Source organism: Cydia splendana, chromosome 14 (genome assembly GCF_910591565.1).
Source record: "Cydia splendana chromosome 14, ilCydSple1.2, whole genome shotgun sequence".
Lineage (NCBI taxonomy): Eukaryota > Metazoa > Arthropoda > Insecta > Lepidoptera > Tortricidae > Cydia > Cydia splendana.
The window spans coordinates 3,727,426-3,751,140 of NC_085973.1; the positions used below are offsets into that span (position 1 = coordinate 3,727,426).

Below are 23,715 nucleotides of genomic sequence, written 5' to 3' on the forward strand. Positions count from 1 at the left end.
GTAACTATTATATATGTAATTATGGTGTGCTATGTATACAAACGGTGTATTCCTATCTGTCCCCGCCTCATATGGCGGCGGTCAAGTGGGGCGGGGACTAATGGGAACACATACGAATAGTAAGTATATGGTAGTAAACCTCTTAACCTTTTGAACACTACAGACGGCAATTGACGTAAACGCAAAATCGTGACAACGACCCCACTTTTAGGTTGGCATTATTTATTCACAAAACTAAATTTTACCCCCGTAGCGTCAGTGGCACGGCAAATGGATGCGCCGTTTGGCGTTCAAAAGGTTAAACGAACAGATCTAGCCTATGGCGGTCTTCACATTGGATGCGGATTAGCACGCTCCTCTGGTATGCGAGAAGGACATCGCTAATACCGTGCTTAGTGTTGTCGCACTCACACACCGGAGCGTCTTGTAGATTCGCATCAAGGCGCGTATGTTATTTTGATCACTAACATCAGAATACAACTATGGAACATCTGTGTACAGGAATAGTACTTAGTACAGACTTAGAGCGTTTTCACATTGTCCGATCCCATATCGGATGTCGGAAGACGCCTATGAAAAAGAAACAGCTGCAGGAGAGTGCCATTGGCGTTAAGTCCGGCTTTTTTGTGTTGTCTATAGTTTTTTAGTAATAATGCTTTATTAAATGTATAAATAAATACAGAGAAACACATATTTCTTACATTTTACTTCCTTCCGACATCCGATATCGGATCGGACAGTGTGGAAACGCTCTTAGTACGATTTATTTGTATAAAATGGAGTTCAAAAACAATATTTATTTCATACGCTTTATTCATATTTAAAAGCGTTTCAGTGATTTATAGTAAAATACTGTACACGATTTTGCTTTGTGCGCAAAAAACATACCCTTTTTGTAGTGACAAGACCGGCTTTCATTTAATTCTTGAACCTTTTGACCACTATATGTAGGTAATTGTTTAATACAATTGTATTAAAAATTAATGAGATTCGATACATTTTCAACAGATAAGCAATTACATTTCTGCTTTAAAACTTAACTAATTGAATAAAAGTAACTTATTCATAAAATATTACAAATACAACGACCAACAAAAGTAATCCATTTTTTTTAAATGTTTGAAAACAGTGGTACAGTCAGTCAACATCACAATCCAATCTCGTAACAATCTATCATCTCAGCATAGACTCAATTTTATAAACCGCCTCAACACTCAAACTTAACCCCTCCATCACCATAACACCCTCCAACTCACAATCCGCTCCTTTCAACACGTTCCGCGGCAAATCGTGAAAGATCAAAAACGCGCATAGAATCTTTTTTATATCGTCATCCGTGCTCGATATCTTTCTAGTACTAGGTAGTCCTAAGTACTTTTTTAAATAGGGTGTAATTTTGTGTTCCCACTGTTCCCAGCTGTCGAATATGTGTGCGACTTTCTGTTTGATGGCCAAGGTGAACTCGCTGGACATGAGCGGTTCGCTCTGGTCTCGGCCGTCGATTCTCATGTCGTTGAGGGGAGAGGAACGCCTTGACTTGCCAAGTCGTTGATGGATCAAAATGAAAACAGTTTGAAAATGGTGGTAAATACAATCAAAACCAATAATGACACAGCCTTTCAATTTATATTTTACATGTTTTATCACCTAAACATCGACTCAATTTTATAAACCGCCTCAACACTCAAACTTAACCCCTCCATCGCCATAACACCCTCCAACTCACAATCCGCTCCTTTCAACACGTTCCGCGGCAAATCGTGAAAGATCAAAAACGCACATAGAATCTTTTTTATATCGTCATCCGTGCTCGATATCTTTCTAGTACTAGGTAGTCCTAAGTACTTCTTTAAATAGGGGGTAATTTTATGTTCCCAGCTGTCAAATATGTGTGCGACTTTCTGTTTGATGGCCAAGGTGAACTCGCTGGACATGAGCGGTTCGCTCTGGTCTTGGCCGTCGATCTTCATGTCGTTGAGGGCGCGCTTGTTGTGAGCTTCTATTTGGGAGAGGAGGAGCTTCACCTGCCAAATGTGGTAGGTGGAGGGGTCGGATTTCATTGTTTTTATTATCTGAAAGGAAATACGTGGCTTTATTTGGGGCATTATCTATGAAAAGGGACCTTATTGTCGATGGCGCTTACGCCGCACAGCGTCGCGCGGCATTGTAGTTATATCGGAACTACGTTAATAATGGCGTAAGCGCCATCAACAATAAGGTCCCTTTTCATAGAAAACGTTACATTTTGTGATGGTTCAAGCGGATTTAGAGGTATCTTAAAACGATTTCGATCGAACTTGCTATATGGGGGTTTTCGGAGGCGAATCGATCTAGCGAGGTCTTATCTCTGGGAAAAAGCGCATTTTTGAGTTTTTATATGTTTTCCGAGCAAAGCTGGTCTCCCAGGTACTATAGAATTAACTGACAACAGTTACAAAAGTAACTACAATTCATAAATAGAGTGATATTACTATAACGAGGTCATTTCGCTGATTAGGCAGTTTAATATAATAGCAGTTTATTATAATAAGCCTTAATAAAAATTAAAATAAGTTGCAAAATTGCTGAGAGTAGGCAGTCTGTCAGTCAGTGAGATATTTTATGATATGCAATAAATGATTATGATTATGATTATTTTATTTCGCCGCGAAAATGGTCGACAATACTAATTTATCTAATTCGTTATACTGCTTTAATTTTTACATAGATTTTTAAAAAAAGGAGATTGGACACGATTGAAAAACGTTGTGTATACAATATTAAATCGTTTACAAATACGCAATACACATTGTTGTAAATTCCAGGCTTTGGGAGCAATATTTCGAAAGGTCCAGTCACCACCCGGGATTGTTATGCGATTTAGGGTTCTTGCTAAATTGGAAATTCTATAGCGCAAGTATGGAACAACCAATTTAGTTAGGACCCTAAATGGCGCGACAATCGCGGAGCGTTATGGTACATTGTGAAACCATTTATTTACTTATTTTTACGATAAAAATGGCAACTTACCTTCAAGAATGTGGTCCATATGGGTAACGCGCAGAGTATGTCTTTCACAACACACTCGTACGTCACCATACTGAGACTCTGCACGTATTCGCGCTCCTCGCGGCTAGAACAACATTATTTATTTAAACATTTTTTATGACGTATTGAGAGTGATGCAAAAGGAGGTCAAAATTAGATCAATTTGAAAAGTTGCCGCCGAATGCCGTTTCTCACGTTCTAATAACCCTTTGGCCGCTTCCGACAAGGTTCACGTTGAAGCGCCACGCAGGATAGGCGTGGCGTCTACAGGGTTAAAATAATATATCAACGATTTCTAGGCCAGAAAAAAAACAACAGGTTGCACTCCGGAAGTGCCGGCAGAAGTGAAAACTCAAAGTGTAACAGTTTTTCGATCAGGTCACGTGTCCGTCTTACGAAGCGTCTTACGTCTTACGCTGTCGCGAATTTACATTTTTTCCCCATCTCAAAAAGTGCTCAGCGCCGCTAAAGAAGTTTTCACTTCAAAAAGTCTTAAACCGTAAACCTACCTGTAAGTCCTACAGATGCACTGCTTAGGCAAAAAGCTTTCGTTCTTCAATCCTTTCCGTTTCTTCTGTATGAGCAGACAGTCTGCACATATGGACGACGTACTGTCTTTGGAAAGGTAGTGCTTTACGAAGTTGCGGACCTGGGGACAAAGATTATTAGATCAAGGGACTGCGATAGGTAAATTTAATGTTGTTTGAAATTCACGGTAGATGGCGTTACCCTAACTGTGGATCGCGCTATCCTTTGACCCCTATGGATTTTTAAAGACCTGAATATAATAATTTCTTGGGGTAATAGTACATAGACAGTGTCCTTAGTAGCCTTACCACGACTGCCTTTGCCTTATCAGTGTCATACTGACATATTCGCTAACGTCTGCGTAACTTACTTTCTATACATCTCGCTCGCACTAATATACCAGTACGAGCGACATGCATAGAAAATAGTTACGCTCACGCTAGCGAATATGTCAGTGTCAAACGGGCGGTAAGGCTACAGATAGGTAAAAACATCGCACACTAGTCGCAAACACATATTATAAATCGTGATAACAACATTTGAACACAGAAATTATAAGTTTAAAGAATATTGTACCTTATCATCATTGGTGAAGAGTTCAATATTCTCCGGCGCGACGGACCAGATGTTGGTGTTGTCCAGGGTCAGGGTCGGCGCCAGGATGGAGAGGAACCCGTGTGGGTCATCCAGGTAGGAGAGACAACCAGCGGGCTCAGCACGGTTCCATTTTTATCGACTATCACTATGCGCGTCCCTTTCGCACTTACATACTTGTTAGAACGTGACAGGCATGGTGACAAGGGATAAAAACGCGACCGTGCTAAGCCGCCAGCTCGCTGCTTTATATCGATGCACGGTATACTCTAGTAATGTTATGTTTAAACAATATTGTACCTTGTCATCATTGGTGAAGAGTTCAATATTCTCCGGCGTGACGGACCAGATGTTGGTGTTGTCCAGGGTCAGGGTCTGCGCCAGGATGGAGAGGAACCCGTGGGGGTCGTCCAGGTAGGAGAGACAACCAGCTCGCTGTTTTATGTCGATGCACCAGGTGTATTCTAGGAGTGTTCTGGAAAAAAAAGAGAATTAATTTAACACTTTCAGTGCCAAGCGCCCCATTTCCAATACAAAATGAAGACTCATACGTGTTATTGCCAATGAATGCTTATTTCAACTAGTCGCAAAGTCTTCCCAGCGGAGGCCGAAGCCCGACCGGTAGGGCCGAAGGCGCGAGGCCGAAAGCCGCGCTACAGGAAATAAGTGCTCTTCTTCGTGTTAGGGGCTATATAAGGCTCCAAAGCCTATGTATCACTGCGACCATCCCTGATCTATTGTGATCGCCATCTACTACAACTCTCGATCCAAACCTGCAACTAACAACAAACAGCTGCAGGATCTTTTTGACCTCGAGAGACTTTAACTCCTCCGGGCGCAATATGTGTCCGCCCAGGATTAAGTCACGAGTACGCATTAGGCAAGGGCGCTCTGTGATGATGTGCAAGGGCGTCTCCTCTGCCTCCATGCAGAGTCTGCACCGCCCTATGTCACGTTTCCCGATAGTGTGCATGTGCTTATTTAGGCCGCAATGCCCGGTAAGCACCCTTACCAAGTTGCGCAGTTGGTTCCTAGACAGCGCTAAGGCGTTCGAAGACGCCTTTTTGCTGAAGGCCTTGATAAGCGCTTTGCATAGTTCAAACCTGTTGTTTCTCTCCAGAGTTGAATGGTTTTGTAGTGACAGTAGATCTTTAGGGTGAGCCGCGTTAGGCTTTTGGTAGTACCACAATACGGCTCAGGGCTGTAGTTCTTCCCCTTAGCAGGGGCTAAGGGGCTCGCGCGAGTTCGTCGGCCTTTTCGTTTCCTACGATACCCGCATGCCCCGGAACCCAACGTAGAACAACCTTGTTCCTGGCTCCAAGGTTGTTCATTAGTTGCCTGCAGTTCTCAACCAGCCTCGATGTGGTGACATCAGAGGTTAGGGCTAAGAGTGCCGCCTGGCTATCCGAATGGATATAGATAGTGTGGTTGCCGTAGTTGCTTTGCAGATTGATTGACGCACATTCTAGAATGGCGTATACCTCTGCCTGGAATATAGAGCAAAAACGTCCTAGGTTTAAAGCTTATGCTTTCCTAGGCACTTCACCATATACTCCGCAGCCTACTTAGATCCGGATTTGGAGCCATAAGTGCTCGCTCGCGGACTATTTCTTACTAGCAAAAGTAAAACTGCACTCAATTCAACTGGTCCCAATTTCGATCTCGCTGGAATGTTATGGGCCAGTACCTGGGGTCATTGACCCTGACCTCCCTTTGTGTGTCTAGTTTCAATGATGATGGTGCTTTCGCGATCTATCACCCGGTAATATTTCACTAATAACTGACTTTTACACCGTCAGGTGACAACCAAAACTCACAAATTACCACCACAAGTTCATAGCCATAGTGAACTATATTAGTACTGAGATAAGGTTGATTTTTGTTTAATTATTTTTTAGTAAATAGAGTTTTGATTCACCTGACGACATATACTCATTTCAACTGGTCCCAATTTCGATCTCGCTGGAATGTTATAGGCTAGTACCGGGGGTCATTCACCCTGACCTCCCTTAGTGTGTCTAGTTCAGGTATGATGCAGGGCGCCTTCATCTCACAAACGGCGCCTTCGAGATCTATCACCCGGTAATATTTCAGTAATAACTGGCTTTGAATATACTCACTTCAAACTAGTCCCAATTTCGATCTCGCTGGAATGTTATGGGCCAGTACTTAGTGTCATTCACCCTGACTTCCCTTAGTGTGTCTAGTTCAGGTATGATGCAGGGCGCCTTCATCTCACAAACGGCGCCTTCGAGATCTATCACCCGGTAATATTTCAGTAATAACTGGCTTTGAATATACTCACTTCAACTGGTCCCAATTGCGATTTCGCTGGAATGTTATGGGCCAGTACCGGGGGTCATTAACCCGGACCTCCCTTAGTGTGTCTAGTTCAGGTATGATGCAGGGCGCCTTCATCTCACAAACGGCGCCTTCGAGATCTATCACCCGGTAATATTTCAGTAATAACTGGCTTTGAATATACTCACTTCAACTGGTCCCAATTGCGATCTCGCTGGAATGTTATGGGCCAGTACCGGGGGTCATTAACCCGGACCTCCCTTAGTGTGTCTAATTCAGGTATGATGCAGGGCGCCTTCATTTCGCGAACGGCGCCTTTGAGATCGATCACCTGTAAATATCCAAGTTTTTTCTCAACATAGTCTATCGAACACCCTAAAGTCATGCGCTTTTGTTTAGTTGCGCCTTAATATGTAGTACAAAGGCGAACTTATCCCTAAGAGGTATCTCTTCCAGACTTAAAATACGTGGTCACCACAATTAAGGTGCGTTCAGATCTGGCTAAAATCCTTCAAATAGGGGGTATTATTGAAATGATAATACTTATACAATACCGCGGACTGAACAACAGGGTTTTTAACTCGCTCCTATTCAAAAATAGTTTAAAGTGGTTTAAAGTGAACTGTTTACCATGTAATTTATATCAAATTAAACCGCAAAAAACAGTGAATGTGTATTTGGTAAAATTAGTGCACACAGAAGTTTGATTGAAGTACAATTAGCAAAAACATAAAACAAAACAAAAGTGCGCGCGAATCTAACTATCATCTCAACAAAACGCGTAAGAGATAAGAAATTCTGCGGCGCTTCCGCCTTTCTGGACTTGATGTACGCCACAGCAACTAGCTGCTAGTTCCTAGAAAAATTGGGCGATTTCCGAGAACTGACCAGCTGTGTGTTGAACTTTACGCAAGCTACACTATTTTGTGAATTTTATTCGTTGATGTTGATAAATGAATAAAATTGATCCCACAGGATCAAAAAACACAAAGAACATGATATGTGTTAAATGTTCATTAACCATCGCAAATAAAGAATACCTAAAATGCTCTATATGTATGAAAATTTACGATATAGCATGCGTTAACGTCGGAGACAAACGCTATTATTTAATGGACGCCGAGCACAAGAAGTCTTGGAAATGTCCAGATTGTAATAAACAGTCGAAGGCCAATACGGGTTCCGCTGTTAGCCAAAATAAGACCCCTGCGATTGGAAAACCGAACCTGCGTAATTATCGCCCGCTTTCTCTTTCATCTACGTCTCCAAATACGACTGGCTCCTCCGAACAGTCCGAACTGATCTCTGAGCTGCGCTTGTTCCGTGAAGAAATGGAAAAGATGCGAGTCGAAATGCACGAGTTCAATTCAGTTATTACCGGCCTTCGCGATTCAGTTAAAGAATGCAAGGAACGCATTGACGATTTGTCGGCGCGAATGGACATAGTTGAACGTCAGCAGAGTGAGAGGGTTTCCAGTGACACTGCAGATTTAGACCGCGAAATCGCCAACCTCAAACTTGATCTCAATGACCGCGATCAAGAGCTCCTCGGAAACGACCTGGAAATTGCTGGTATTCCAGAACAAAACAACGAGCAATGCGTACATTTAGCCCTCACCGTAGCTAATAAGCTTGGAGTCACCATCGAAGAACGCGATATCGTCAGAGCGGAACGAGTAGGACCCATACGACGCGAACAGGAAGTCGTTGCAGGCGCTCGGCCGCGGCCGCGGCCGCTCGTGGTGCGGATGACGCGCCGCGCGCCGCGAGACCAGTTGCTGAGTGCTGCACGAGTGCGCCGTAACGTCACAGCAGAAGGCATGGGGTTGTGTGAGCCCGCGCACCGATTCTATATCAACGAACGGTTTACCCGATACAATCGCCAACTTTTCCATAAAACCCGCGAGGAAGCTTCGCGGGCTCACTGGAAGTACGTGTGGACGCGCGATGGATTGATTTTTGCCCGCAAAGAAGATGGAACTTCTCGCCAACGCTTGCGTACTGAATCGGATCTACTTAAAGTTTTTGGCCATTATCAGTGTTAGTTCTACATATCGCATTCGACTGGCGTCATGTTACTATGCTTAAAATTTATATTACGAACAATAAGTATGTACAACTCAGCATCTCTTATACCATACAATTTAAGTTTATAAAAAAATCGTTGCTCAGTATAGGGCTGTTAAATCCAGGTTCACTTGGCACACGACATGACGAATTCTTAGTAGCTATGGAACGTCATCCAGTAGATATCATGGCTATTAATGAGACGTGGCTTCGGGAGGGCGAGGAGGCGCGCCGCCCGGCTACCGGCGGCGTCGGGTTCTACCTCAAGCGTGGCATAAACGCGCGCCTGCTCGCGCACCCGATAGCGCCTTCTATTGAACAAATGTGGCTAAGTATCACTGTTAATGGAATTAAGCTAGCTATTGGCACCGCATACAGGCCGCCGTGGCAAAATCCAGATATTTTTATCAGCGCTTTAAGCGACTCTGTCTCTCATTTTTCTTCTTTCGACCATGTTGTTCTGATGGGAGACTTCAACATAGATATGTCAAAAAACCAGGACTCAAATACTAAAAAAATAAACGAATTTTTGTATTGTCATAATCTTAGTCAATATATAAACCAATCCACCCATTTTACAGACCACAGCGAAACATTGATAGATGTTATAATATATGCTCTAGCGTTAAGGTTAGCGATATATGTGTAAATTTTATTCCAGATCTAAGTAGTCATGCGTTTATATCATGTAAGTTGAACATAACAAAGGCTAAAAACCCGCCAAGATGTATAGTTTACCGTCCAATCAAAAACATAGATCTAGATAGTTTTAATTCTGATGTTAATAATATTAAAAGGGAGAATGTTTTATCAGACGATGTTAATCAATCCGTAGTTACTTTTAACGCTTTTTTGCTAAATTTGTTTGACCGATATGCACCTTTAAAACGCATTGTATTAAAGGAACGGTCGTTTCCATGGATAACATATAATATTAAAAAACTAATGGCAAAACGAGACGAAGCACACGCAAAGTACAAACTGAGCGGCCTAGATACTCACAAAGTATATTATAAAGACATGAAAAAGGTGGTCATTGATGCCATATATAATGAGAAATCTGCATATTTCAATGAGTACATTACATCTCAAGTAAAAAATCCTCGCGCTTTATGGAAACACGTTAAAAAAAACATAGCTGACTTTAATAAAAAAGATTCTGAAATACCACAGCATTTATTAGACCCCAATGGCATAAATGACTTCTTTCTTGATGTTCCTGGCAAAAACAAAACTAGAATATCCGACTTAACATATTTCGAATTCAATAGACACAGTGATGCATGCTTTAAACTGCGGCCAGTAACAGAAACTGCTATCGATAAAATAATACGCTCAATTAGTACCCAGGCCCAGGGAAATGATTGCATATCCCTCGATATGTTATTAATGACCTTGCCACGCACGTTGACTACTATTACAGCTATTGTTAACCAGTCGATTATGACGGGCGTTTTCCCTGAAGCATGGAAAAGTGCTGTGATAAGACCTATTCCTAAAGTCACTTCACCAACTAATTTCAAAGATCTGCGTCCTATAAGTATTCTTCCTCTTATGTCTAAAATATTAGAGAAAACAGTATGTACGCAACTAGTAGAATATCTTGAAGGACAAAATATCATCCCCTCCAATCAATCGGGATTTCGAAAAAACCACAGTACAACAACTGCCCTTCTCGATGTTGTAGATGATATCCTCACTGCCCAAGATAGCGGAAAAGCTTCAATTCTTGTTTTACTGGATTTCTCGCGCGCCTTTGATACTATTAATGTTACTCTATTGCTATCAAAATTAACATACTATGGATTTGACCCTAAAACGGTAAACTGGTTTGCTTCTTATCTTGGTGAGCGCACTCAAAGGGTAGAATTAAGCAACTCACAGGGCGTATCAATGGTGTCAGAAAAGTCTATGGTCACCAGAGGCGTTCCCCAGGGATCAATTATGGGCCCTATTTTATTTCTAGTATACAGCGCAGACTTAACATACAAAATCAATCATTGTAAATATCACCTATACGCAGATGACTTACAAATGTACACTTCTTTCAAGCGTGAAGACACTCATTCGGCTGTCGAAAAAAAATAACCAAGATCTCAGTCAGATTGCACTCTGGTCTGAAAAAATAGTTTAGTTATAAATCCCCTAAAATCAAAGTTCATTGTAATCGGTACAAAACTTCAAATAATGAATACAATATCTCAAAATCCGCAGGTCCATATTTTAAATGAGATCATAACTCGTGTATCTGAAGCTTGGGGTACTAATAGACGAAAGGCTTCAATTCGAAAAATACGTCCTAGAGAATATCAGAAATTGTTTTTATCGCCTTACAGTTTTATATAAGATCCGTGAACACCTTAACATAGATATGCGTATTAAGCTTTGTGATTCACTTATCCTGTCAAAGCTCAATTATGCTGACACAGTAATAGGAGGGTGTCTATTGTCGCGTACAAAAATGCAAATACAGAGACTACAAAATGCCTGCGCCAGATTTTGCTTTTCGATACCAAAGCGTGCCCATGTTACACCATTCTTAAACAATAGTAAACTGCTTAAAATGGACGCACGCAGAACGCTACACCTTGCTTCCTTATTGTTTGGAATTATAAACAGCAAAAAACCCTCTTATCTCTTTGACAAGCTTACATTTTCTAGAATGCACGAAAGACAAGCCTCCCGTCTCATCTGCCCGCGACACAGTTTGACTAGCTTTCGTGGCAGCTTCCGGTATGCTGCCACGCGATGCTGGAACAACATTCCTCCGCCAATAAGAAATGCTGGTTCACTTTTTTCATTTAAAAGCAAATTAAAACTTCATCTTCTCACTAACCAAAATTCCCACTCCTAGTCACCTGTGTCTATTATTTAAATAATTGGCCAAGCACGAAGTCAAGACTACGGTGTTTAGAGCACCGTTCCCTTTCTCTATACGCCTTACTAACTCTATGTGCTCTATTGTGAAAAAAAAAAACACAACGACAGTGAAGAACGGAATTCTTAATTTGAATTTTTTCAGATAAACTGCAATAATAAATATGATTCTTACTGGGCACATTGAGATAGTCAATTGGTTGGAAAGCCCGTTCGAAATTTAAACTTATTTGCAATATAATAAGGTTGTATTTTGTAGATCTCTCTCATACTTATAGTAGGCTATTCAGAAAAAAAAAATATCCCACAAAAATAAGCAAGCAGAATTAAACTTTGTATCAAAGACATAAGTCATAAATTTCAATGCCAAAGTTTTAACTAAGGATCTTTCTCGCTAAAACTACTTCCTAATATGAAATGACCAGTGTAAGCATCAGTTAGCTAGCCCTAAGCAACCAAAGATCAGGCTGCAGTTGAAAAACTAATAAAGATAAAGTTAAGCTGATAATTTTCCCGCCGTCTCCATGCTTCTTTAAGTTGGGTATTGACTGGTCAGCTGCCTGTTAGCTATAGTTTTCGCGAAAATCGCCAGGACAGAGGTGAAAATTTTTGTATGAAAACTTGCAACTTTAAATGCATTTTTTATCGAAACTATTGCACTCTAAAATGAAGTCAAAATCAGTCCATCGACTCAATTTTTTGCAAGCTTTCTAATGGTACCCCACACGATTCTTACAAATAAAAAATAATTCAAGCTACTCCTCTCAACCCCCTAAATTTCCCCCTAAAATCAGAAATAAGCAGTTTTGACTTATTCACAGTGTTAGTGATGGTACTTGCCATAACTATTCCAAATTTTAGGTACCTACATCAAACGGTCTTTGAGAAAAACGCATTTAACCGATTTGCAAGACCGAAGTGATCCCATAAGAGCACCGTGAACAAAGTTTTGTACGGTGCTCTAAAAAGTTAGTTTATGCTGCGTAGGTAATTAAACTTTCCATTCATCGCTTGTTTACATGTTTTTTTAGAATAGTTGTGTTTATTGCTGGATATTAATTTTAAGACTACTTGCTCCGCATTGTGTTTTATATTGTTCTTAATATTTTTATTTCTAAATTTAAGGATTAAGTTTTAAGTTTAAGGAACCACTGAAAATCAGCGTCGTTGCACTATGTCTTATAGGTATTTAATATCTGTTAATCTTAAGATTGTTGTGTCAAATAAATTCTTTTCATTTCATTTCATTTCATTTCAAATGTTCTGCCGCCAGAGTGCAGCACTAAGCTAGCTAGTAAACCATAGAGTAACTTATACATACTGTGCCTTAAACTGTTTTCAGGGTTCCGTACCCAAAGGGTAAAACGGGACCCTATTACTTAGACTCCGCTGTCCGTCCGTCTGTCCGTCCGTCCGTCCGTCTGTCACCAGGCTGTATCTCACGAACCGTGATAGCTAGTTGAAATTTTCACAGATGATGTATTTCTGTTGCCGCTATAACAACAAATACTAAAACCAGAATAAAATAAAGATTTAAGTGGGGCTCCCATACAACAAACGTGATTTTTGACCGAAGTTAAGCAACGTCGGGCGGGGTCAGTACTTGGATGGGTGACCGTTTTTTATTGCCGTTTTTTGCATTAAGGTACAGAACCCTTCGTGCGCGAGTCCGACTCGCACTTGTTTGACAAGTTTTCACAGACAATAAACTATGACATTGATGCATCAAGGCGGTTTGTTAACAAGGGCCTACCGGGAAACGCGAAAAACGAAATTTAGTTGTCTGCCTCTTTATCGCTCGAATATGCAAGAGTGATAGAGGTTAGATAACGAAATTTCGAATTTCTTGTTTCGCGGTAGACCCCCAGATTGTGATTGATTGTGGTAGTGGCGCCCCCTGCGCAGAGTTTTGCGTAATATGTCCTATTCGAAATATTGTCATAGTGTCCATGAGCGTACCTGTATATGTGCGTAGCATAGTTTCCCTGTGCTCAAGTCTCGTGGTAAAATGAGACGGGGCTCCACGGCCAACACGTAGAGGTGCCTGAACGCTTGCAGGTGATATCTGGAACAAAAGTTTTGATGATAGTAAATAATTTTGGAAGGCAGAGGATTAAAATAGGTTCAATTGGTGATAGTGAGTGCTCTGTTTTAAGACTCGATACAGTTTTGCCATTTCATGTTCACGATGTATTGCCATTTTGGTAGAAGCGTTTCGTCAGTAGGTACAGTGCGGGTGCCAGACTTAGACCATCATTTGTGACTTTTGTATTGCTTTAAGTCAATGGGTCCCATACAGACATTTGATCCTCAAAACAAACCTGATCGACTGATATCATTCATAAAAAAAAATCAAAAAACTTATTATAGATATCTTGAACGTTACGTTATACTTACTTAACTTGAAGGCATCTTTCTACAAATTTTCAATACCTGTTGTCTTCACTGTGGGTGGGGAACTTGGGGAAGAACGCCGCCACGAGCGCGCCGATGGCCTCTGGTGCCGTACTCAATGTGCCCCGGCCTCCTCCCAAGAATAAGAGGCCTATTGTGCAGTGGACTGCCATCTGGAATTATGAGTAAATATGACTTTGAATGACGTAAATCATTTGTTGCAGTGCAGTCAATTTCGCCAGAAATCCTTGGAAAGTTGAGTTATGTTATAGAGAGCCACTCAGTAACAAAAGAGTGTATATTTTCCATTTTCGAAATAGTAACCTTTGCTTTTTTTCTAGTATTTTCGAGAACTTTCCTATTTTTCGGAACAACTTGCACAATGAATGAATGTTTAAGGTCACACGACCGAAGGGAGTGTTTTAAATCAACACGAGTTGTCCAATCCAATCCAATCGCACTAAAAATAAAATTAAATTTCTCAAACATGCAATGAAATAAATAAATAACAAAATCCACGAAACCCAAGTTTTATTTATAGAAAAAACTAAAAGTAAACTACACCCAAAATATAACCAACACGTACCTATATCATTATCACGCGTATGTTTTACACGAGTCGTGTATTTTTACTACCCGTATATTCTCATGTATCTTTGATTTTTTCGCCTTGTATCCGTCTGACTGACGTTTTCGTTACTTAAGTTTACATAGTCTTTCACGTTGATATCATGTTTCACATACATCGTTGCTTTATGCATGGAGTAAATAAGTATAATTTCCACAGTGTTGACGAATTTGTAGTTACATTCATTTAAAATATGCCACAAAACTGTTTCTAATAAACTGTAAGCCATTTTTCTTAGTTTTTCAACAAATAAAATTGCCATATACATACTTCGTCTTTGACTTGGCGGCAGAGGCAGCAAGTTATTAAAATCAATTCTGCTTACGCTGCCAATTCCAACACCTACGATTACAATTAATATTAATTTCATTATTTCGTCGGAACTCATATTAAAGTCAAAAAATCAACAACGCACCATAAATCCAATAAAACAGAATGAATATTTTTCAACTTTACCTCCATAACAATTTAAAAAATATAACTACGCGTGTTTGAGTAGACCTTTTTACCGCTAACGTTTAGATAAAATATTTTAAATGTTTTTATTTGTGTAGTTAAATTTATAATTTTAAATTATAAAATTATAGAATGTATTATTTATTAAGTTCATGTTGATTTTATACAAATAAAACTGCAAATTATAGCAAACATTGTTTTTTGTTTTTTTTTTATAGGCGTAGTGGCAGAGTGTCATTACGAACCATAAAGCAAATACTGCCTCTAGTTTTTTGTAATGGATGAATACCACGATGCTGTGTCACAAATATCTGTGAAATGAAAATTAAAAAAGAGGACTTTGCCGGCCTAGGCCTGCAAGATGTGTATGAAATTCCATTAACGACCTTTTGTCCTAGCCGCACCTGAAACGTCATACTTCGCAGCCTATTATAAGGAACATAACATCAATATTTCATTGCATGTTTGAGAAAATTAAATAAAACCCTTTAAATTTTCGACATAGGCACGTAATGTACCTACTAATTATCGCACTAGTGCGGTAAAGTAGCAGCATATGTAGTTATGAACTGTAATGAATATTATAGTTGAGTTAAAACGATTTTCATAATGATTGTTACCTGCCCGCCGTGTGTGAGCGCGGGCGCGGGCTTGTGCGCGGAGGGCTGCTGCGCGGCGGGGGGAGGCGCGGCCACGCGCGCGCGCAGGCGCCGGCAGTAGCGCAGCACCGAGATGTCACCGCGGCCCGCCATTATCTAAAAAAAATCGGTCAAGTGCGAGTCGGACTCGTCCACCGAGGGTTCCGTACTTTTTTAGTATTTGTTGTTATAGCGACTTTGAGATACACAATAATGCATAATCAAAGAGCGACTCTTATGCTGGATTGAAGTTATCTGGATAGTAGGTACCTACGCATCACGTTAGGGCAAAAAGAACAAGGCATTGCGGTACGATCAGTTTTAATAAATAATTCTGGGCGCTAAGCGTTGCATTGGTTGCCATGCACATGGCCTTGAGAGGCCCAAGGTTGCGCCGATACAAACTATTTGAAACGTTCGTTAAATAAAATCGTAAGTAAAAAGTATGCGCATATTAAATTAAAAATGTATATTGGTACCTAGATATATAATTATAACGCGGTATTGTCTTAGATTTATTATCAAATAGAAAAGACCATGACCATTTTGTGTCAAAAAGGAAAGGCCAACACTTACAACAAATACCTAAATACCTATGGAAGTGTCTCCTTAGACAGTTTACACACTCTTGCGGTTTCAGTATGTGGGTATAGTGTCATAAGCGCTTAATACCTAATCCCAATTTCAAGTGAAATAATCAGTTATCAGGCAAGTCGGTGCCACACGGGGTTAATGACCTCAATCATTCTGCTGATACGGATATGCAGTGGGCATTCCGGGATTCGTGTTATATTTTATATTAGGTACTTCCTACTACAATGTTTCTGATTTTAATAAATTAATGAAATATTTTTATATTACAGTACCCATAATAAATATATTAATGAACGTGGGTGAAGGTTCTAAAATAAACACTAAGCAAATAAATTTAAAATCACAACATGCGAACGTAATGGTCCGAGGAATATAAATAAACATATTTTCTAATAGAAATGGGTTAACAACGAATTCCTTATCATTAAACTCGAAAAGGATACACGACTCAAACAATAGAAAATCTCACAGTGACCTTCGACAAGCCAGGTAGTCGGGTAAATGGTTATTTATCAGTTTAGATAAGTATATTTTGAACAACACTATACTTATTTAAACTTTCACAATGTATTCATGTATTTAAGTTTTAAGATTTACCTCCGAAGTCCGAAGAGGACGGCGTTGACGGCGGCGACGGGGCAACGCCGTCCTCGAAACGTCGGAGGTAAATCTTGAATGACTTATAATTTATACGGAAAATTGAAACAATACGGTTAAAGTGTATCAATGATTTAGGAAAGTTAGGTAAGGTAGGTACCTATTGAATTTGTTATGATATCAAACATCAGAGGGACTACCATAACGAGCGAAATTTAAAGAAATTTCGATGTCGATGATAGGGCCTCCCGAATCAGAAATTAGGTTAGTTTAATTTGTATACCTACCTACTTATTATATGTTTAGTAAGAGGACGTTCAAAAAGTAACCTTGACCTTCTTGAGGGGTCGATTTTTTTTATATTGAAAATTAAAAAAGAATTGTAAGTGTAATTAGGATTTCTTTTTAGAAAACAATCAACTTGTAACTTTCGAGTTCATTTCATTATGCTCAGCTCAACTCACCGAAAAATCTAGGTATCGGAATAATCTCAATGCCCCTTTTACTCCATTAAATAAAGAAAAAATATTCTTGTTCATTAATTGTTCTGGTTCTTGCCAATCCATTCAAACTATTAACCGATTTCTTAACCCTTATTTTGGCATTGTAACACCCGTGATACATGGAACTTTAAAAAATCTAGCATGTTCACTTTATTATCTAATAAAATATTTTTCCATTAATATGTCGAGCTACCCTCCTTTATTATAGAAAAAAATAATGGACACAAGTGTCATTGTAAATTAATTAGTAATAATCAACATGGCGCCGCGGAAACAACAGATTTCGTTTCGCACTGAAAGTTTGGCACTTATTTCTTAGATAAGTAGGTACTTATATATTTTTCCATAATCTACATTTTGATGCATTTACTATCTGTTAGGGCATAAATATTTACATTGTGGTCTAATCTAAAAACATTTAATACACAGAATATTTACATGAAACTGTTATGTAGTATATTTGATACATTGCCAAGAACTCAGAAGTCATATCAAAAGGATTGTATTACATTGAATACATTGCCAAGTTGTCATCAAAATAGGTTTACTACGCCGTAGCCTGTAGCGCGGAAAAATATGTTTATGGCAAAAAATGCTTCCTAAGTATATTTTTTTTTTACTTTTTAATTATTTGTTTACTTTTCCTATTTTACACAACTTTTTGTTGGCGACTTTTTTGTAACTTTACGGGATCAAATTTTTCTTCCATGAATGTGTTCAGGTATTCGTAGATATAATTTATATTTACAGGTGTAATAGTCATCTGATGCTTTAGATTGGGTTTAATTAGCAATAAATGATGATTTCTGCTGCATTACATGTTTTATTTTTATTTAAACCCACATTTTTCTTCTAAATAGTATGTCGAGGGATTGGCATTGTATCAAATATGATACATATGATTTTCCGAAACTGGAAAATATTGGATTTTTTCTTTATTTTTTAATAGTCTAGTATGCTCAATAGGTGACCAAAACTAAAAAAAATACATATTTAAGATATTTTGATCCCTGCAAAGATAAAGGTTAACGATCTGTCTGGCCTAGTGGGTAGTGAGTAGTGACGCTGCCTATGAAGCCGAAGGTCCTGGGTTCGAATCCCGGTAAGGGCATTTATTAGTATAATAAGCACAGATATTTGTTCCTGAGTCATGTATGTTTTCTATGTATTTAAGTATTTGTATATTATATGTATCGTTGTCTGAGTAGGTACCCACAAAACAAGCCTTCTTGAGCTTACCGTGGGACTTAGTCAATTTGTGTAAGAATGTCCCTATAATATTTATTTATTAAAAATTTAGTTCATGTTAAAAATTTGCATTTTCGTACAAAAGGCAGTAACACAATTTATTTCATAGTATTTTAAAATTCAAAAACACTATACTCCTATTTGCTCTAAAAACAAATATTTACAGGCATATAACGTGCTTAATAATTTTCCGAATGAATATACAACGTATGTACCTACTTAATAGTTAGTTAATGTTTTAAATTTGACGTAAGTCGCAGGTATCAATAAAGCCTAAGATACAATTGTAAGTTTAACTTACGTAATTAGGGACAAAGGTATTTGGTAGAATGCGATAACAATATTTATATCTCATTCTGTAGTATAGCTGTGTCCCTATTTACGTAAGTAAAACTTACAAGTGTATCATAAGCCTAAGGATCGGTCTTTCGCGGTCCACCACTAACCGACTCCAGTTTCATTTCAAACCGTGCATGCTGTTCCTGTCGCCCCTATTAGAAAGAAGTCTGGTTAGAATAGGAGGGCACATGTCGGCACCACAGAATAACTAATAGTACTACCGTACAGAAAATTCACTCGTTCACAAAAGTCACATTTAGGTATAAAATTATACCTATACTCGCCGCCTGCAAGCAAAATTGAAACTTATATACCTACGTAACCGCGCACGAACCGTGAATCTTCCTTGCGCGTCGCAGTTTTATGACCGAGCTGTGAGCGTCGGCACAGGGTTGAAACTTGACAAGTTTTTGTACCTATACCTACCGATTTATTATTTTTAAGATTAATATGTACGAATACTACGAATTACAAACGTTGATTCTGTAAACATATTTTTTTTATCCGGAGATAGTATGTCTGATTCTTACGGAAGTAGGTAGGTAGGTATGCCACAGCCGTATTCCTTTGAAAATATATTGGCCAGTTCCTAATATTGTTTTGGGCAACCAATAATCATTTTAAATTGGTCTAAAGCGCTTTAGTTTTATGCAAACAAAACGAATTAGTTATCGAATTTGATTACTTAGTATTTATGTTATGTTTTAAAGTTTAAATTCACCTTTCAATATCGTCCGGAATTTAATAAAATGTTATTTCTACTTCCTTCACTTCCTTGTTCTTCAGACATCCGTAAACAGTACAATAACAACAATATCTTTTTCTCAAAAATGGACGGCAAAGTCGACTTTGCCGTTTAAAAAATAGGTTGCGAAGCGCGTAGTTTATGGTCAGTTAAAAATTAAAAAGTTAAAAACATTGCAGTCTCGATTTTGGGACTGCAATGTTGCATACAAATTCCATTATTTGTCGAGTTCCAAACTTTTTAAAAGTTGAAATGGCCATATCAAATGAAGGCACAGGCCCATTAAACAGCCAAACAGATGATTAGTACCGCGACTATTTAGCTGTCTCAAATAGGTTGGCGTATTTTCGGCAGAAAAATACACTTCTATTTTTTTATTAAAAAAATAAAAAGGCGGCAAAGCTAATTTTTTCAATTGTTTTTACTTTTTTCTGTGAAAATATATACGTAAGAAAGTTGCTTTTGTAAAATATTTCTATGATATTTATATTTCTTGCACCATTTTTGAGAAAAGCACTATATATGACTCGGCTGGAAGGCTACTTGCTGGCTTCGGATTCAATTAAACGGACTCCCAAGGTCGTCCGTTTAAAACGAATCCTCAGCCTGCAAGTAGCTACTTCCGAGCCTCGACAATAATGTACTATTATACGGATTAGATCGAGATATAGGTTTCGAAGCCATTGTGTATTTTCAATTTTGCGCGAGCGCCACATCGTGCGAGCCGAGCGGCAGCCCACTGCCATACGCCGGCCCGCGCGGCGCGCCGGCCAAATGTATGTACCTAAACTGCGTAGTGACACCCCCCTGACGGCACGCATGACTGGCGTTCTCGCCTATGTATGTACCTAGTTGTATAGTAGTTTACTTACGCACACAGACGCACCTTATAAATCTGAGTGTGCAGTTTTGGTCGCTGTGCAGACGCGGCCTTGAGAGGCTGCGCAAGGTTGCTCAGGCGGCGATACGAACAATTTGAAATCGAAAATAAGCACATATTAAATTAAATATAAATACAAACCTATAGACATAATACGCCGTATTGTCAGTTCAATACTATTACCACTAAAGGACTAATAATATAATCATATAATCGAGTGATATTGATCACTCGTAATATTCGTATTACAAGTGATCAATATCACTTAAGATTCTTAATTTCGCTCATCTATTTCATAAATAGCATGTCATCGTTTTGAGAACCGGTCTGGTATAGTAGGTAACCCTGCCTATGAAGCCGATGGTCCCGGGTTCAAATCCTGTAAGGGCATCTATTTGTGTGACGAGCACAAATATTTGTTCCTAAGTTTTGGGTGTTACGTACGTATATGTATTTTAGTATTTATAAAAACATATTTATATATTAAATACTGAGGTCTTATTGCTGTACTGTGGGATTTGACTTGGTCAATTTGTTAAATGGTGTTCTATCTAAGATATATAATTTTCAACAGACTGTCGAGTAACAAAATCATGCGCCATAAATGTGCTCAACATTAATAAATCGGCCCGTACTCCCCGTCGCGTGAGTCGCGTCGTAGTCATGAGTGCAGTAAGTAATTGTCGGAGTCCGTCCGTCAAAAAAGTTCGTCTGAATACCAGCGAGCCCAGCGGTAGGCAGGCCCCGCGACCCGCGAACACCGAATATTGCATGGGCATCTTTCTCTTTTACTCATCGTAATTAGAGTGGCATCAGTCCTACCAAGCTATTTTATAAGTGTTATTTAAACGTCAAACTTCTATTAAATTATGAATTAAAAAAAACCCTTGCACAGTCTGTGCTATCAAAATCCCTGTCAATTTAGCTTGGTCTAACTCTTGAAGTCTTACAAACTTCGATTTTCGCGGTTAAAGCCGATCGTTGTTTACAACTTAAGGAAATTAATAAACTAGTGGCGCTGTGAGCAACGTGGTTTCCGGTAGGCCCTCTGTAGACCTCGCGAGCATAGCTTTAAACTGAATAAAAAAATAACGCTACGCCGTTTAGAATAATTTGGAAAAACTAAATTACCAAAAAGTTAAATAAAATATTGTATGCTTTGCACTCGCTTGATAACAATACAAAATTTACGGTTGAGAATGTCTTTAGGCATTAAGTCCGCCATTTGTACTTTATTTCTGCAATAAAGTTTAAAAAAAGAAATAAAAATAAAATAATATAAAATTTAAGTGTAAAAAAATTACAAAAAGTTCACACACTTTACTGGGGATCGAACTAGATACCTCTATGCATCAAAGCAATTGTTTGCCAACTGCGCCAATATAGCACTTAGCTAAAGATACGAAATTTGGCTACTTATTCTCGAGTACTACATACCTACTTATCTAAATACCACCTACACCAGCGTTACTAATTTTTACATTTTTGCCAAACACTGTAAATATCTCTCAAAAAGAAAAAAAAAACTCTTATTATATTGATACGACTATTTGTTTCCACCATTTTGAAAAAAAATTCAATAATTGAATCGAAAAAGAACTATTTTATTCTAGATTTTGGTCACAAAATTTGATAAGAATCAGTTGAGAATTGAACCGAGGAGAACGTCCGAACATACGAAATTTGGCCCGAGTTAATACGGAGACCTTAGCAAACGCTTCGGTCAATAAAGGAGTAAAATGCGCGTTTGACTTGGACACCAAGCGAAATAAAAACTTGCATTATGTTTAAAAACAAAGCATTCATGTGTTTTGAAAGACATCGCCCTGTGATGTGAGTTTATTAATTTGTATTTTAACGTCAGGCAGGCCTACTTTAAAATAACTAGGTACTCATTTAAATTAGGTATGTTTATTCACCGATCCATTTTTTTACATTTTATACTAAGTACTTAAATTCCGAAATTTATAACTCAAATGTAATTATTCTAATCTAAATCAAACTTCACATCAAAAACGTAGGAAAAAAAAGAAACCCACACTCGTTTCGTTTTGGAATGATTAGGTACTAGAAACGTAGGTCTTACTAGAATCGTGGTGGCTCCATCTAGTGACATTATTCAATATTACTTCGACAGCTCGACATAATTGTCCTGCGCTGTTGCTCATAACGTAGCCAGTCGCAATATAATTGTGGTTTCAAATTTTGTAAATTATTGCATTGAATTCGTGTTGTTATTAATGTTTGTATTTCATTTATAATGATTTTAATTTATGACACTTTAAATATCTCTTAATCCATCTTAATATGTAGTATAAAAATTTCATAATGGCTGATTGTGACATTTAGCGCCATCTATGATATCGATTTGAGAATAATTATAACGCCTTCGGGATGGGAGGGCATGGTAATAGGGTTCCGTGATTAGCCTTTGGGTACGGAACCCTAAAAAACATGGTAAAATTTGGCAAACCAATTTTGTTAATAAAGGGTGCGATATTAGTTTTTCCATTACGCATAATTTTCTCTTTTGTGTGATGTACGTCCGAATAAATTACTCAATCTTATTATGGTCGACCGACTACAGTTCCGATTTTGTACCAATTTTGGTCTACAAGACAATAATCAAAGACAACCATTAGCATCACGCACCACAGACACTTTTTGCCCCTACTTCGAATCACACCCATCCCGACCCCATTCATTTAGAAAAAATCTTTACAGCCCAAAGTAGAAATCAGCATCCGAGACTTAATCGCCATCTATCGGCAAATTGAATCACTAGTTTTGAGCGACTTACCATTCCCGCCGACAGAAGACACACGCACAGACAAGCTTCTAACGTGGACCGTCCAGCCAACTCCGCTATACTCTTCCCCCGGACCGTAAAGAGAAGCCTCGTGTAGTGTAATGCTTGCTCAACAACATTTTATCGTCCCGACTTCGAATCATAGTCGTTCTAACGCCATTCATTTAGGAAAAATCTTAATAGCGCGAACAGAGATATATATAACTCCGTATAAGATAAATAAAGTCTAAGAAAAAAACGTGCCTCGGACGGCCAAGGAAAAGTCATTCTCGAATAGATGGCGCCATTACCTTTGGCCTATTCTCGGCTAGATGGCGTTAACGACACCGTTTGGTATTTAACAATTTTAACACATATCAGTGAAAGAACATGGGTCAGTATGGAACAATAAAAAATAAGAATCATTTATCCGTAAACATATTTTGATTATTTTATACATTTTCAATTTTATTTTAAGTTTTAATCGTGTGTCGATAGATGGCAGTAAATG

The 23,715-nt window shown here is 38.7% G+C and overlaps 1 protein-coding gene across 1 annotated transcript in view; it reads right to left on the reverse strand.

Moving 5' to 3' along the window:
* Window positions 1-1,611: 1,611 nt before the first annotated feature.
* The window catches only part of LOC134797076 (anaphase-promoting complex subunit 1), a 45,291-nt gene continuing 23,187 nt past the window's right edge, over window positions 1,612-23,715 (reverse strand). Inside the window, exons 19-26 of the mRNA XM_063769299.1 lie at window positions 15,493-15,627; window positions 13,828-13,961; window positions 13,354-13,459; window positions 6,639-6,781; window positions 4,450-4,624; window positions 3,537-3,676; window positions 3,010-3,112; window positions 1,612-2,072 (exon numbers count right to left, since the gene is read on the reverse strand). Coding sequence (XP_063625369.1) covers window positions 1,644-2,072; window positions 3,010-3,112; window positions 3,537-3,676; window positions 4,450-4,624; window positions 6,639-6,781; window positions 13,354-13,459; window positions 13,828-13,961; window positions 15,493-15,627 — 1,365 coding nt within the window. The 3' untranslated portion in view covers window positions 1,612-1,643. The remainder of the gene's footprint in view (window positions 2,073-3,009; window positions 3,113-3,536; window positions 3,677-4,449; window positions 4,625-6,638; window positions 6,782-13,353; window positions 13,460-13,827; window positions 13,962-15,492; window positions 15,628-23,715) is intronic.